The sequence below is a fragment of the Spermophilus citellus genome (genome assembly GCF_964194105.1).
Source record: "Spermophilus citellus genome assembly, chromosome: 1".
In the NCBI taxonomy this organism is placed as follows: Eukaryota; Metazoa; Chordata; class Mammalia; order Rodentia; family Sciuridae; genus Spermophilus; species Spermophilus citellus.
The window spans coordinates 158,484,218-158,500,281 of record NC_138182.1 but is presented as its reverse complement, the minus strand read 5'-3'; the positions used below and the strand labels follow the sequence as shown (position 1 = coordinate 158,500,281).

The window sequence follows — 16,064 nt, the reverse complement described above, 5'->3', positions numbered from 1 at the left end:
CCCCAACCCCAAAGTTTTTTTTTTGTTTGTTTTGTTGTAATGGGGTCTCTATCCACATCCTCTTGTCCCATTCTAACCTCCCCATCCTTTCCTTCCCCAGGCAAGTCTGAGGAATGAGCTTCCCCTGCACTGTGAGGGGCTGGGTTAGTGAAGGACACAGATACTGGCCAAGAGCCTCCAAAGAGAGATTCAAAGTCTGGGAGTAGGGCTCGGTCAGAAAGTGTGGGGGGTCCAGGGAGCCAGTGCAGGGAGGAGCATAAACCAAGTGCTGCTTTGGGATGCTGCCCCTGGAGCCACCAGCAGGGAAATGGTGAACAAAAGGAATCCTGGAGACCTTCATTTAGGGAGAGGGATGCTCAGGGACATGAAGCCAGTGAAATACTATAGCATGGGGACTGTCCCCAAGCATAAGTATATCCATCCATGTTTCATCTGAAACCCTATCCCTAGAGATAGGCAGGACAGGAGCTGCCCACTATTCTGGATAAAAAAAGTGGCCATCAGATAAGTAACAGTGCTGGCCTCAATACCACAAGTGGGTGCTTGAAGTGGCAGGATTTCATCATCCTGGCTCCAAGTCCAGTGTCTTTACATCCTGTTAGGGAATACAATTCCTGGAGGAAGGAAGGTGGTCAAGGTAACTTCCGGTTTTCTGGGCTGGTGTCATCTGTGAGATGGGGTACCCTGGAGGAGAAAAGAGTTTTCAGGGGAAGATGGGTAGTGCAGTTTGGGACATGGTGAGCCAGAGAGGGTATGGGGGAAATCCCGAACAGCAAGAAAAGCTGCTCCCTTTATGAACTGTTGCTCAGTCTTCCAGGGCAGCCCCAAATTCGGATATTCAATTCCTTAGAAACTAAGTGTTGGGCTGGGGATGTGGCTCAAGTGGTAGCGCGCTCGCCTGGCATGTGTGCGGCCTGGGTTTGATCCTCAGCACCACATACAAACAAAGATGTTGTGTCCGCTGAAAACTAAAAAATAAATATTAAAAAATTCTCTCTCTCTTAAAAAAAAGAGAAAGAAACTAAGTGCATTTTCAGCTACATTTCCTGAGAACCCCGGGAGCAATCCAGGCAGGCTCCATAAAGGCTGTCTTAGTTGGGCAGTATTGTCCCAGGCCTGAGCCTGCAGGAACAGGGCAGGAGAGCACCACCCACTCCATCAGGCACTGTCTCTGGCCTCCCCATAGCCCTCCTTGAGCTTCAGGGGCTGGGGAGCAACAGTAACTGTCAGAGTGAAGCCAAGGAAGATTCTAGGCTTAGAGGTCTGGGAAGTCGATCCCTCTGAGAAGGGGGTCTGAGAGCAGGCTATGACAGCCTTCCCTGTGAAGGACGATGCAGGCAAGGACAGCTGCAATCCAGTCGGGCAGCAACCAGCTGCTTCTCCTGAGACTGGCCAGGGTGAGGTGGGGTGGGCACAGCCCCTGCAAGCCCCAAGCCTGAGCCAGCAAAGTGTGGGAGCAGGCAGCGGCTGGAGCTTGGTTTCAGGTTTTCATGCTGTGTTAATGGTCAGCTTGGTTAATGTTGAGCAGATGAGGGAGCGGAGCAAATGGGAGGGAGCATGCCAGCTTCCTGGGGGATAGCCATGATGCATGCAGGCATATGTGTGTGTGCAGAGGGTACAAGGGTCCCGCCCTATGGATGAGGCAGTCAGGCTCCTTTGCTCATGAATGCTTGTTCACACCATTGCATACACAAGATGGTGCTCAGAGGACACCCAAAGACAGAGGCACACCTGGGCTTAAGCAAGTGGGTGAGCTCCTGGGCTCCCGGGGCAGAAGTGGATGCAAATCCAAGCCCTGGCACAGAGTCCTCAGTCTACTTCCCTTAGGCAGAACTCCCAGCTTGGGGGACCCCTCCACGCTATTCCCTGTTCATACCCTTAGGGGAGACATCAGGCACACAGAGGTTTATTTCAAAAAATAATTTATAAAAGAACATTTGCTCCTGTTTTTGGCAGGCTCTCAGTCTCTTGGGGGCACCGAAGCCAATACTTCCACCAAGATGCTGGGATAAGCAGCAGGGGGTGGGGGTACTTGGGGAAATGGGGTTCAGAGGCATCTAATCTCTCAGTTGTTGCCAGGGAGGAGGGAGGTGTGACAACAGCTCTGTAGCCAGGCACAGCCAACCCAGAGACAGGAACTGAGTGCCAAGGCCCAGGAGGCTGAGCAGCATCCTGACACTCAGGCCATTAGGATAGTGGTGTCATACTCTAAGGGCAAGGACAGGACTTGAGACTAGGGTTGAACTCTGGACTGGGGGACCAAGGCAGAGCAGAAAGCCTTAAATAGGAACCCCAGGACCAGATGGACCTTCCCAAAGTGGAACTAGAGATCTGGGACAGCACCCTAAAGAAGGGGACTGGGGTAGCCAAAGTCAAAAGCTGTGTCTGATTGTGGCTAAGCCAGGGGGTCCTGGGCCATTGTTCATGTCTGCACTCCAGGGAAGGAGAAGGGGCTCGGCTCCAGTGGCAGGGGTTCGTGGCTGAAAACAGAGTCATTGGAGGAGCAGGTGCTGCTGGCGTCCCCACTGGAGGGGGAGTAGGGTCCAAAGGTCAGACGAAGGTCTAGGTACTGGGGGGAACAGAGCTAGTCAGTCCCATAGCCACTGGGAACACATGTCCATGTATTCATGTGGGTGAAGCCCAGAGGGGAGGGAGCAGAGGGAGATCATGAGACAGGATAGGAGCAGTACCTCCTCAGAGACGGCCAGCAGGACCTTATCCAGTGCTTCCACCAGCTGCTTGAAAGTGGGCCTCTGAGAAGGTGCTGCGTGCCAGCACTCACGCATCAGTCCATACCTGGAAGAGGTGGGGTACAGAGAGGGTCAGAGAAGCCCCACACCCCAGGGAGGGGAGAACTATGGAGCTCCTGGGGTGGATGCAGGGTAGGTGGAGCCATTCAGTGGGAGGGTACAGAATCCAGGCCCAGGGTCCCAATCAGGCTAAGGGGTCAGGGAGGGAGAGGAGGCAACAGCAGCCATAAGAGTCCATGCTGCCCTCTTGGCCAGTGTCAGGGAAGATGAGGACTGCAAAGTGGGGAAGGGCAGTGCCAGGTCTCACAGCTCTGGGGGGCAGTTTGGGGGCCGGTCCATTCGATGTCCTTCCCGTAGCAACGAGAACAATTCTTCCACAGGGATACCAGGATACGGGGAGCCTCCAAGTGTGAAGATTTCCCACAGCAGGATCCCAAATGACCACCTGGAGGAAGGACCAGGGCTCAGTGGGGCACAGCTTTCCTTGCTGTTCCTGGAAACTGGGTTGGGGAACACTGCAGGAATGACCCACCACTCAGGGTGGGAATTGGATTCTGGGCTTTATTTTTTATTATTTTTGTGCTGAGGATTGAATCCAGGGGTGCTCTACCAATGAGCTACACCCACAGCCCTTTTTATTTTTTTATTTGGAGAGAGGGTCTCATAAAATAGCCAATATTGTCATCAAACTTATGATCCTTCTGCTTCAGCCTCCTGAGTTACTGGGATTATAGATATGTGTCACTGTGCCCAGTTGGAGTAGGCTTCTTTTGGAGTCTGGTCCCACTCAGTTCCCAGGTCCAATCAGAAGAAATTCTTGAGTATAGGATATCCAAGGACTTCTGACTGACTTTGGCAAGGGCCTTATCCATTTGTGTGTATATGTGTGTGTATATAGTGCTGGGGATGGAACCCAACAACTCATGTGTACTAGAGAAGCACACTTCCACTGAACTACATCCCCAGTCCCTTTTATTTTTTCTATTTATTTATTTTTAAAAATTTTCAGGGGCTAGGGTTGTGGCTCAGCGGTAGAGCGCTTGTCTCTCACGCATGGGACCCTGAGCTCGATTCTCAGCACCATGTAAAAAATAAATGAGTGGAATAAAGGTATTGTGTCCAACTATAAAATAAGTATTAAAAAATTTTTAGTTGGACATAATGACTTTATTTATTTTTTTGATATGTGGTGCTGAGGACTGAACCTAGGGTCTCTCATGTGTGAGGCAAGTGCTCTACCTCTGAGCCACAACTCCAGCCCCCTTCCTTTTTTTGTTCTGGGGATTGAACTATGGGGCACTTGGCCACTGAGCCACATCCCCAGCCCCATTTTGTATTTTATTTAGAGACAGAGTCTCACTGAGCTGCTAAGCACTTTGCTGTTGCTGAGGCTGGCTTTGAACTCACGATTCTTCTGTCTCGGCCTCCCGAGCTGCTGGGATTACGGCACCTGGCCCCCCTTTTATTTTTTGAGAGAGGGTCTTGTGAAGTTGCTGAGATTATAGGCATGTGCTACCAGGCCTGGAACCTTGTCTTGATTATGGGGTAGGACAGAGATCACTGTTAGATATCTGGGACCCCCCCCCCCCCCAGCTTCTAGAACTCACACATCACTCTGGTGCGTGTATACTCGGTCAAATAAGGCCTCTGGTGCCATCCACTTTACTGGCAGGCGGCCCTGGAGGGGAAAGGAGGAAAGCATGGTGTAAGTACCATGGGTCCCTATGCTTGCCTCCAGGCTCAAGCCCTTCCCACCCCAGCCTTCCTTACATTGCTGGTTTTCTTATAGTAGTCAATGTGGTGCACACCGCGGGCTAGCCCAAAGTCGGCAATCTTCATCACATTGTCCTCAGTTACCAGAACATTACGGGCAGCTAGGTCCCGGTGGATGCACTGGGGACAGGACAGGGGACTTAGCTTTATCAGGATGAACGGCTGGAAACTGTGCATGTGCCATCTCACAGTAAGCCTGGGGCTGGGCTTGCCCACCCAATTTATAGAGAAAGAAGTCAAAATTCAAGGAAGGGAACCTAAAGCATCCAACTCAGGGCCACACCTTCTCTCTGCATCACTGCTTCCCTCCTTCACCTGTGGGATAGGGAACAGGTGAGGGAGGAATGAATGTGGGCCTGCAGGGCAACTGTATATGAACAGGGAAGGTTGTGAAGGACTTGCAGTCATTTAGACAGGATCATGAGAAGGAGGAAGTGGTTGGAAGTTGGGGACATTTAATGTCAGCAGCATGAGAGAGTGGAGGTGAAGTTAGAGGGGTCCAGAGCTCTGATTGTAGCTCGCACCTTCCGAGACTCCAAATACTGCATGCCTCGGGCCACCTGATAGGCGCAGGAGACCAGAGCTGGGAAGGAGAGAGGCCCCTCACTGCTCCGGGGCCCATCAGGGCTGAGGTCAGGGCCTGGGGGGCGGCGGGCCCGGAGGAACTCCCGAAGGTTTCCTTTAGCAGCACACTCCACGATCACATATAGGGGACCTGCTGAGGAAAGGCAAATGGTGAGGGGACAGAAGGGCTGCAAAGGCTATGGCTGCATTTCCTAAATGCCCCACCCTCCTGGGCACAGACTCCGGCAGGTTGTTTTTTTCCCTGCAGAACTGGGGATGGAACCCAGGGCCTCACATGTGCTATGCAAAGTACTCTACCACTGAGCTACGTCTCCAGTCCATTTTATTTTGTATTTTGGGACAGGGTCTCACTAATTGCCCAGGCTGGTCTCGAACTTGCCTGGCCCCTGCCCCACCTTCCTGGGTGCAGACACCCAGCAGATTTATGATGTTCTTGTGTCGGCCGATCAGCTTCATCACTTCCATCTCAGAGACCAGGTCCGCCAAATCCTTGTCGGAGGCATTGTCTGCAAGGGCAACAGATGGGGTGAGGCAGGTACCCTGCCACTATGCAAGTGAGGCTACCAGGCTGGGAACTATGGGGCACTTGGCCACTGAGCCACATCAAGGAGCATTGGACCAGAGCTCAGGTGGGATCTGGGCCTGAATCCCCACTAGGCTGCATGGCCTTGACCAAGTCTCCCAGGTTGGGGATGTAACACATTCATTGAGCACTTGCCTAGCATGTGCATGGCCTGGGTTCAATCCCCAGTACCACTCTGAATGTCAGGTTTGTCTTGTATGAAACAGAAGAATAGATCACACCCCACCTCTCACAGTAGTTTCGAGGATGCAACAAGATCAAGGATTTGAAAGAGGCAGGCTTTCTAGTGAGCAGACCCAGGAAATGGGAGAGAGTGGGGAAACGCCAAACAGGAAGGAAGCTGTGTCTGGAGGGGTTGGCACTGGTCCCTAAACAGGGTGAGAGCTCCTGGGGGTGGGAAGCAGGCTGGCGCCCTGAGGTCTGTGTGACCAGGACCTAGCGTTCATCTGGCCTGGGAATTCAGGGAACTGCTGGCAGGATGCAGCTAAGGAAAGCTGGGAAGAAGGCTGTTCCAGCTTTTCTTTTTCTTTCTTTCTTTTTTTTTTTTTTTAAGAATTTTAATATTTATTTATTTATTTTTTTAAAGAGAGAGTGAGAGAGGAGAGAGAGAGAGAAAGAGAGAGAATTTTTAATATTTATTTATTTTTTTAGTTCTCGGCGGACACAACATCTTTGTTGGTATGTGGTGCTGAGGATCGAACCCGGGCCGCACGCATGCCAGGTGAGCGCGCTACCGCTTGAGCCACATCCCCGGCCCCTTAATATTTATTTTTTAGTTTTCGGCGGACACAACATCTTTGTATGTGGTGCTGAGGATCGAACCCGGGCCGCACGCATGCCAGCAAGCGCGCTACCGCTTGAGCCACATCCCAGCCCCATGTTCCAGCTTTTCTTAAGGAGGCTGAGGACCAGGGCCTGGGCCCCCAGGCTGACCTGTGGCCCTGCGACAATGACATGACACTCCTTCCAACAACATACACAACAATATCATAAGACATATTTCTCAATCTCTGCCTCCCAGAAAGTACCAGGTGGCCCCAGCTGTGCAGAGAGGAGGAGGGAGCAGCAGTGAGTGATTTGGGTCATTCTTGCAGAATGTTAGGAGACAGCAGGAAAAGGCCTGAGTGGGCAAGTTCCAAGTGGGCCCTGCAAAACATCTAAGGCTCCTATTTGAGGTCCGGGACTTTTAAGCAGAGAAGCTATTCCCCTGTCCTAAAGGAGACAGACCTAGAAATAGTCTGGAGGTACTAAGGGTATTTTTAGGGGACCCATGGGAAATGAGATATGAGGTCAAGGATGACTGACACAGGTCAGAGCTCAAGGGGGATATCAAGCCCCTCTCACCCCAGTGGTAAAGATTTACTGAGACCTGACTATGTTGCAGGCACTTTTCCATGAACCTAAGGAAACAATGTAACACTAGGGGGAAATGACTTGCCAGAGTCACTTGGATACCAGGATCCCAGGGGCCCCAGTGCTCACAGGCAGCACTGTGAGCTCCTTCTGTTAGTCCCAGCACCATAGTACCTCCCCCCGACAGGCTGCCACATGCACCTTTGAGCATCTTGACAGCCACAGTGCTGGTTTGGTCAGGCTGGGCAGGGTCCATGCCGAAGGCTTCTGCGCGCACCACCTGCCCAAAGCAGCCCTCGCCTAGGGGCTTCCCGAGCACCAGCCTGGAGATCAAGAAAGCCCAGCCTCAGACCCTGGGCGTCACTCTGGAGCCTACACCCCCATCCTCACTCTACTCATGTACCTGTCCCGGGGGAACTCCCACAGCGGATCAAGAGGAAGGTCTAGATTCACGAGGCCAGCAAGCAAGGGAGGGCCGCTGGAGGAGAGCCGGACGCCTCGCACCAGGGATGAGCTTGATTTGCCTGAGGAGCCCGACTCCAGGGAGAACTGCAAAGTGGGAGACTTGGCCCTGTTTCCTGGGGTCAGGCTGAGAGCCTTAGGAGAATGGGAATGGGGGACGGGCAATGGTACCTGTCGGCCCAAAGGGAAACGGGACAGCTTTTGCACGGTGGCAGGCTGGCGGGAGTGCTGGTTGTGGAGTGCCTGTCTGCGATACAGCCCGGCCAGCAGCAGGAGCACAGCTAAAGCCAGGGAGCCTGATGCATACAGGATGATGTCTGTATACCTGGCCTCTGGCACTGTTGCTGTCCACGTGAGGTCCTCTTCTACCCTCACAGATGGACAAACAGAGAGAAGATGACTGGTCAGTAGTCAGACTGACCAAACCCTGATCCCAACTCAGGTCCTCATGGCTGCCAATACATATAGGGATATACTGAGAAAGCTGTAGTTACGTCAGGTGTAGGTATATGTGACCCAAACCCCCGAGGGCCACACAGTCATATGCAGTAAAATTAAACACACAAATCTTGGCTCTGGGTGTGGCTTAGTGAGCGCTTGTACAAGGCTCTGGGGTCCATCCCCAACACTGCAAGCAAAAAGAAATCCGCACACTGCATCCCAAGCCCAGATCCCACAAACCAAGATAGACTGCCCACCCAAAAGTCCAGAGCCCACTCTGGGATCACAGTGGGATTCTGCAGGAACTCCCAGCTCCCTCAGAAGCTTACCTGGCAGCACCGTGAGCCAGGCTGACTGGTAGGAGAGGCCAATGGAGTTGCCTGCCAAGCAGGTGTACTCGCCTGCGTCCTCAGCTGACACATTCCGGAGGTAAAGGACCTCCACCTCTGAGCTGTTAATGTCTGCTGTCTGGGGTCAGGAGACACAATCAGGGGTCACAGCAGGCCTGGGTCTACACTGTAACTGAGAGGGCAACTGGGGACCTCACCACCCCAGGTGGTAGGAGGACAGGGTCCAGATACTGGTAGGAATTGCACCTTGAGGACTTGCACATAGGGGAAGCCGTCAGCTCCGAAGCTGCTGCCATTGATGACGATGTGCTTCAGCCACTGGATGTGGGGCTGGGCATCGCTGTACACCTTGCACAACAGCTCCACGTCACTGCCCGCCACAGCTGTGGTGTTGGCTGGGAGCCCCGCCTGCAGGATGGGCCGGTGCGGGGACCGCTCTGGGGGCCAGGCCGGGACGTCAACCCTGACCAGTGGCACCTAGAATCACCCTGTTTATCTTCCTCAATCCTTCCCAGAGCTTAAGAGGACAACCTTCCTGACATGGAGCTCAGCCCTGGTCTATCTCCTGAAACCTTCCATGGTTTCCTTTTTCCTTTGGGTCCAGGATAACTTCTCAGCCTAACTTTGAGAACCTTCTAATCTGCCTCCCTATGCAATGCTATACCCCAGAGATAGACTTCCCCACAAGGCACTGCCTTGTTGGCACTCAGGCCCTTTTTTTTAGGGTACTGGGGACTGAAACTCAGGGGCACTCAACCACTGAGCCACATATCCCCAGCCCTATTTTGTATTTTATTTCAAGACAGGGTCTCACTGAGTTGCTTAGCACCTTACCATTGCTGAGGCTGGCTTTGAACTCTGTGATCCTCCTGTCTCATCCTCCCAGACTGCTGGGATTATAGGCATGCACCACTGCACGCGTCTGCACTCAGGTCCTTAACTCAGCACATGCCCTCTCCCTGAATGTCTTTCTCACTTTTCCTCTAGGCAAGTCAGGCCTGCATAACCCTTGTGCTTCTCTCTGGCCCACCAGTCACTTTGAGCTACTTGACTCATCTAAGACTGAGCCCAATTTGTCTGCTAGCCTGGGTTTCCCCAAGGACAGGACTAAACCTAAGGCAGTCAACACCCCCTCTCAACACACACCTTCCCAGCCCAGTCACTCACCCAGCACATCCAGCAAATAGCTGTAGCGGATGCTGCCCAGAGAGTTCTCTACGAGGCAAGTGTATGTGCCACGGTCCGAGGGCACCACACTTTCCATCACCAGGCTCCAGTGCTGGTGGCGCAGCTGAGGGCAAAGGAAATACTCATATGGGACCGTTAAACAATATCCACCCTGGAGGGCCAGGGCATGAGAAAGCTAATCCTGTCCACAGGGCTGTTCTTGAGCCACCTAGGCCCTGAGGAGGGTCAAGCCAAGGACAGGGACCCTTGGAACAAAGAAAGAGAGTCTGAGAAATATCGGAGCCTTGGATTTGAATCTTTCTGAGTTTTAGCTCTACCTTTCTCAACCTCTCCTACCCGGTGCCAGTCTTTGCCTAATGGGAGTCTCAGCTTCCTATCAGAGCACAGAACTGACTCTGGATGGTCTCATCCTGAGAATGAGATGCTAAGGCTTATTGATACCTACTGGCCAACAAGTCTTCCCACTTTACAGATGGAGTTGCTAAGGCTAAAAGGTCAAATCACTTGGCAGACAATAGCAGAGTAGGAACTTGAACCAGAACCGAGGCCTCACAATTATATTCCCTGTGAGATTTATGTATACATGAGGGATGATGAGGGGATGAAAATGGGGGAGCAGATGGCCTTGGATGCCAGAAGACTCACTCGAATGCCTCCTATGCGATTTTCCCCATGGAAGTCCTGTCCATCCTTGAGCCAGCGGATGGTGGGCACAGGGTTGCCTGCAGCTGGACAGCGGAACTTGACTGTGTTCCCAGCAGGTACTGCATGCAGTTTCTTCTCCATGCGTTGGGGGTGTGTCCAGTAGGGTGCTGGAGGAGAAAGGGAGGGAGGTAGTAGTTTGTGCCCCTGTGATGATCACTAGCACCCACACAGTAAGGAACGGGCCTCAGTGGAGACATGAATCCTTAAGGACTCATACCAACCTTGCTGGTGGTAAATGTGCACATTCAAGGAGTCCCTGTGGGCCGTGGGGTCCTTGTCATCATTGCTGGAGGTCAAGGAGTCTATATCATGGACAGAGAAAAGCTTCTGAGATCCAAGAAGGGAGGTTTTAGTCCCCATGTACCTTTTAACCCCTGCCAGACCCTCTTACCATCTGCAACCAAGGTGAGATTGTGCAGGACAGTCATAGAGCCACGTGCTAGGCAGAGGTAGTGGCCAGCATCCTCTGGTAGAAAGCTGGCAATTTCCAGGCGGCCCCTCCAGCCCCGTACTCGGCCAGCAGGTGCCAGGCGACTACCCTCCTTATACCAGTGGCCACCACGCTCGGCCCTCCCACAGCACAGCCTCAGAGGCTGCCCAAGTGCCACTGTCAGCTCCTGCTCTTTCTGCTCCAGGTTGGGGGCCAGGCAGGGCTCTGAAGGCAGAGGGTAAAAGCCAGTGAGCCCCACAGTGCCACCCTAGGCAGCCCCTGCATATGAAGAACACGCTGCACACACGGGACAAAAGCACCTTGGACACATGCTGGTCAAGCTGCTGCCTCTACACACACACATACACACACACATACACACACACACACACACACACACACACATGACCACATGCTACAGATGCTATGCATAGAGTAAATGCCACATTTCTAGGGCATGTCATACACAAAGTACTTGGCACACATGCTACATATGCCACTGTACAAGACACACACACACATGGGCACATGCTATAGGTGCCATATACAGGGCACACACACATCACACTTCTGGAGCATATCACACTCGGTGCATACAGCACACATGCTGCCTGTATGTTCCAAACCATACCCAAGTACACAGAAAACACACACACACAAACACACACACACACATACACAGCCAAGGGGCTCACCACTGGCTCTGCAGCCCAGCAAGGCCAGTCCTCTCTTGGAGACAGACAGAGATAGATGGATGCTTGCTGGGAGCCAGACTCTGAGTCTCAGTAGTTGAGCCCTGCCCTGCGCCACCTTTTCAGGGCCAGGGCCAAGATCCTCTCCAGCTTTACTCAGTCAGCAGTCCCCTCCTATTGCCCACGCATCCTGCCACCCTCACCCACTTTAGAGGTCATACCCAGCTCCGTTTCCTCAGAGGCCTCTAGGTTCAAGGCTGGAGCCCTGGGTACCCCCAGCAGGACTCCAAACAGGGCCAACAGCAGCTGCATCTCCTTCCTGCTACTCTCAGGAACCCAGGCTGGACTTTCCACCAACTGTCTTCCTAAAACAGGAGGAAAAAGAGCTGTTACTCCATCAGACCTTGTTGGCACAATTCCCTTATTTTGCAGATGAGGAAACTGAGACAGAAAATGGTTCACAGACTCATCCAAGTCCCCAGTCAGGCTTGGGGAGCTGGGCAGAGAGGGGGAAAAGTTCTGTCATTGCCAGAGTCCAAGAAGTTCTGCAGGGGGGCTGAGCTGGGCTTCCTGCTCTCCTTGGGTCCTGCTGAGACCCTGGCATGAGTTCACAGAAAGAACAGTTTGGGAATTCTTTGCTTAGAGGGAAGCAGAGATGGAGACATATCTTATGCTTGCTCTCAGCATCCATTATCTATTTTTTCTTTTTTGCTGAATAAAGGAATTTATTGCTGAAAAGCCAAAGTGGAGGGAAGTAAAATATAACACAAGGGCAAACTTCAGCGTGTGGATGCTATCTAATCTGACTTACTCCTAATAGCATGATTGACAGAGCCACATCCAGCTTTGGAACCCTCCAATGGCTGGGCGCTCACAACTAACAAGGCAGCACATTCCAGGTCAAGCAGGACATTCTTGCTCATGCTGAACCAGAAATGCATTTTAGGGATACTTCTGCTTTTTGAGCCCTACAACTCTATCTAAGGCAACATAGTTTTTTGTTGTTGTTGTTGTGGTGGTGGTGGTGGTGGTGGTTGTGCTGGGGGTGGAACCCAGGGCCTCATGAATGCTAAACAAGTATTTTACCATTGAGCTACATCTCCAGCCTGGTTTTGTAAAGAAGGTAGACTTTAGGTGTCAGACAGTGCCAAGCTGTAATCCTGATTTTTACCAATTTGTAAGTCCCTGTCTTTGTCCCTCTCTGAGCCATAATCCTCACAGGACTGGTCTGAAGATAAAAGAGATAATGTATGTAGGGACCGGGCACACAGAATGTGCATGCAATGTTCTCCCCATTCCTCTCCCTAGGAATGTTCATCCATCACTGTAGGTCTGCCTCAGCCAGTCTTGTCTGGTTCTGAAACTCCTCCTGTCCAGTGTGATATACACATCCACCCCATCTTGTTAACCTCTTCCAAATGCTACAGAAGATATCTCTATCTAACAAAAATAAGACTCAGAACTGAGTCTCAGCTTGATCGGGGGATGTGGTGACCAGTGTAGTTTCAGGGACCTACTTATTGGATGCTTCCTGGGGCTGGATAACACCCAGGTGGCACTAGGGTTTCTGTAGCAGAGCATAATTCTATTTTTTTTTTTTTTTTTTACATTTTTGTGGTGCTGGAGATTGAACTGAGGAACTCAGACTTGATAGGCAAGTGCTCTACCCTGAGTGACATCACCAGCCTTTTTATTTTGAGATGGTCTCACTAAGTTGCCAAGACTGACCTCAAACTTGAATCCTTCTGCTTTAGCCTCTGGAGGAGCTGGGACACAGATGCATCTCACTGTTCCTGGCCTGAGCATGATTCTTAGATGCCTTCCACACTCTTCTCAACTGGGAACCTGTCCAGGAAGCCCATCACACTGGCTTCTCCTTAACCACTGCTACTATACTTCTAGTCCATTCTGCCTTCGCAATCCCTCTCCAGTCTATCCCATGTCCCTTACTCCCTATCCACGGCTGGTCATGGTGTTTCTAGCTTCGGGACTTCACAAATATTCTTCCTGGGCTCTTCAGCCTTCACCCTCAAGCAGGGATTTAAACAAATACAAATCAATCATGTCATCTCTGAAGCTTATAAGCTCTTAAGGAGCTATCTGTGTCCAGCAGATCCAGTCCACACTGTTCACCCAGCATCCTAGGCCTCCTTCTCTGTCCTTGTCCACCTTTTTGTTCCACTATCTATCCCTTCAGCCCCTTCAGGTGCTTTCAGAACTGGAGACATTTGCTGTCTTGCTTATATCTTTATGCCTCTCATTCTTCTTGGCCAACTGTCTCGGAGCCCAGCCCACCCCCAAGTTCAGTTTCTCCCTCCTCTGTACACCCGGAGCCACCACACTCTGATAACCAGGCAAAGTAGTTGTCCCGGTCCCAAGCTGCGGCTCGGAGTCGGTTAGGGTTGCTCCTTGGGCTTTATTCCCACTCTCAAGACTGCTCTGACCTTACAACCTCAGAGTCCTTAGCCGGGTCACCGGGGTTGCCGGCCTCTGACCCATTGCCCGGCACGTGCAGCTGGGTGACAGGACTCTGGCAGGAAGGCGGTCCTGGGTTTTCCCTCAGCCTCGCACTCCCGCGCTGGAGGCGCCTGGGTAAATGACTGCACCTCTAGGAGCGTTGGTTTCCTCATCTCTCCGCCCAGTGCGCAGACGGTCAGAGGCTCAAGGACAAGCGCGCTCTCACCTCCCCCGGCCCTCCCACACCTGGTCAGCCTCGGGGGGAGGTGCAAGTCAGCGGGTCCCCATCTGCAGCAGTGGAGACAGCTGGCCCGCCCCCGCCCCGGTGAGCAATAAGTAACCAGCTCCGCGGCCAGGGTGCTCTTTGGACGGAAAGGGACAAAAGGCCCTGTGTGCCCTGCGGGTTACTGATTTACCGCCCCCTCCACCACCCACCCCCGCCGAGTGGACTCCCAGGTCCCCTGTGCTGGGAGGGGGCAGTCGCCCGAGCCCCGCCGCGGCTCGCCCCCTGGCGGCTGGGAGCGCAGCCCGGGAGCTCAGCTCACCTAGATCCTGTGTGGCTCAGTTCCCGGCACAGGGTCCCGGTTCACCTGACTCCTTCGCCGTCCCGCTCCCAGCTCGGGCCGTCCACGACCCCCGCGCCTGGCGGGGTCCGAAGACTCAGCGCGCAAGCTCCTCCGCCCCAGGCGGGAGAGCCAGGAATGTACCCGCTAGCGCGGCGTGGCCGCGGGTGCCCACCTCCTGGCCACCCCGCCCCGAGCCCCGCCCTGCCTGGACCAGCTCTATCCTCAGAGGCGGGGTCCGGGACGGCCCAGATCCCGCCCATCTGGAGCCCCGCCCCCGAATCCTAGACGGACAAGGTCACCCAATCTTGGGACCCCGCCAGCCTACCAAGCACCCCCTCAGATTCCACCTCATTTGCGCCTTTAAGGTTCCTGGCCAGGCTTTTGAGATCTAGTGCGCTACCTGCTCTATTCCCTGCTCTTCACCATTCACACCATTCAGGGAAGGAGACCTTGACCCAGCTGATTCTTCTGTGTAATCACCATCATCAATTCACTTCATTAGTTCTCTGAACAACCTTCAGAGTGATATCCAAATACAAATCGGCCTGTATTAACCCCTTGAATTTCTTAGTAATTTCTCATAGCTCTTTATGTTGATTTCGACATGACTTGGTCCCTGTCCACATCTACAGCTGGAATCTTCATTCCCTTACTCTCATCCTATCTCTTGGCTTTTGCTCATGACATTTCCGTTTCCTGGAATGCTCTTTCCCCTCTTGGTCTGCTTAATTCTATCTCATTTTTAGGTCTCAGCTGATTTCTTCCCTGAAGTCCCCTGGACTTGCCAGGTCTCCTTTTCCATGCTTTTTTTTTTTTTTTCTTATGAAAATAGAAAAACAGAGTGTGAAGTGGCTCCTGGTGCAGATTGCAGGGGTCCCCTCATGGTTCAAATCTTAGCACCATCACACAAGGCAGCTTACTCCATCTGTGTCCTCATTTTTTTCCACAGTAAAATGCATACATGATAGTACTGTGCCCAAGAGGTTGTTGCAAAAAGTGGAGTTCATATGTTAGTATGTGAGTTATGATTATTTGGAAACGATTCTTTCTTTCTTTCTCTCTTTCTTTTCTTTTCTTTCTTTCTTTCTTTCTTTTTTCTTTCTTTCTTTCTTTCTCTCTCTTTCTCTCTCTCTCTTTCTTTCTTTCTTTCCCTTCCTTCCTTTCTTTTCTTTCTTTTCCACACTGGGGTTTGAACTCAGGGGCACTCAACCACTCAGACACATCCCCAGCCCTATTTTGTATTTTATTTAGAGACAGAGTCTCATTGAGTTGCTTAGTGCCTCGCTTTTTGCTGAGGCTGGCTCTGATCCTCCTGTGTCAGCCTTCAGAGCCGCTGGGATTCCAGGTGTGGGCCACTGCTCCCAGCTCATTATTTCTTCATCACACTTGCCAGAATTGTAACTGGAAAGCTAATTATGTGAACAGTTGGGAAATGTTAAAGTTCCTGAAAGGCAGGAACTGCGCCGGCAGACCCCACCCTAATATCTCAAGTGCCTGACACACAGTAGGTGCCCTCCTGATAGTTTCACCCCCACCTAGCTCAGGCCTGCCTCACCTGCAAACTCTTCTCTCTTGAGCACCTAGATTAGGGTTAAGCCTCTGCCCAACTCTCACCCCTTCAACTCCTTACCTGAGTCCTCTGTTCTTCCAAAGTCTCCTTGGGAAAAAAACTCTCAGCATGGATCAATCCCAGGCTCAGTTCCTGATTATGGCCTCTCAGTCTCTGCTC

At 52.3% G+C, this 16,064-nt stretch overlaps 1 protein-coding gene across 3 annotated transcripts; it reads right to left on the bottom strand.

The window, feature by feature from the left end:
- Window positions 1–1,951: 1,951 nt before the first annotated feature.
- Window positions 1,952–14,628, bottom strand: FGFR4 (fibroblast growth factor receptor 4). Of its 3 annotated transcripts, none has more exons than XM_081310903.1 (18): window positions 14,315–14,628; window positions 11,534–11,677; window positions 10,582–10,845; window positions 10,412–10,492; window positions 10,131–10,297; window positions 9,465–9,588; window positions 8,544–8,734; window positions 8,277–8,415; window positions 7,678–7,871; window positions 7,448–7,593; window positions 7,246–7,367; window positions 5,504–5,614; window positions 5,048–5,241; window positions 4,521–4,643; window positions 4,358–4,428; window positions 3,058–3,195; window positions 2,691–2,796; window positions 1,952–2,569 (listed from the first exon to the last, which is right to left on the bottom strand). In XM_081310903.1, exons 2-18 carry the CDS (start codon window positions 11,622–11,624, stop codon window positions 2,423–2,425), a joined length of 2,409 nt encoding a protein of 802 aa, XP_081167029.1. In that variant the 5' UTR covers window positions 11,625–11,677; window positions 14,315–14,628; the 3' UTR covers window positions 1,952–2,422. The 3 variants fall into 3 exon arrangements, with proteins under 3 accessions (XP_081167029.1, XP_081167030.1, XP_081167031.1); XM_081310904.1 differs by having other exon boundaries at window positions 5,048–5,238; window positions 14,315–14,626; XM_081310905.1 differs by lacking the exons at window positions 11,534–11,677; window positions 14,315–14,628 and adding an exon at window positions 11,316–11,462.
- Window positions 14,629–16,064: the final 1,436 nt, after the last annotated feature.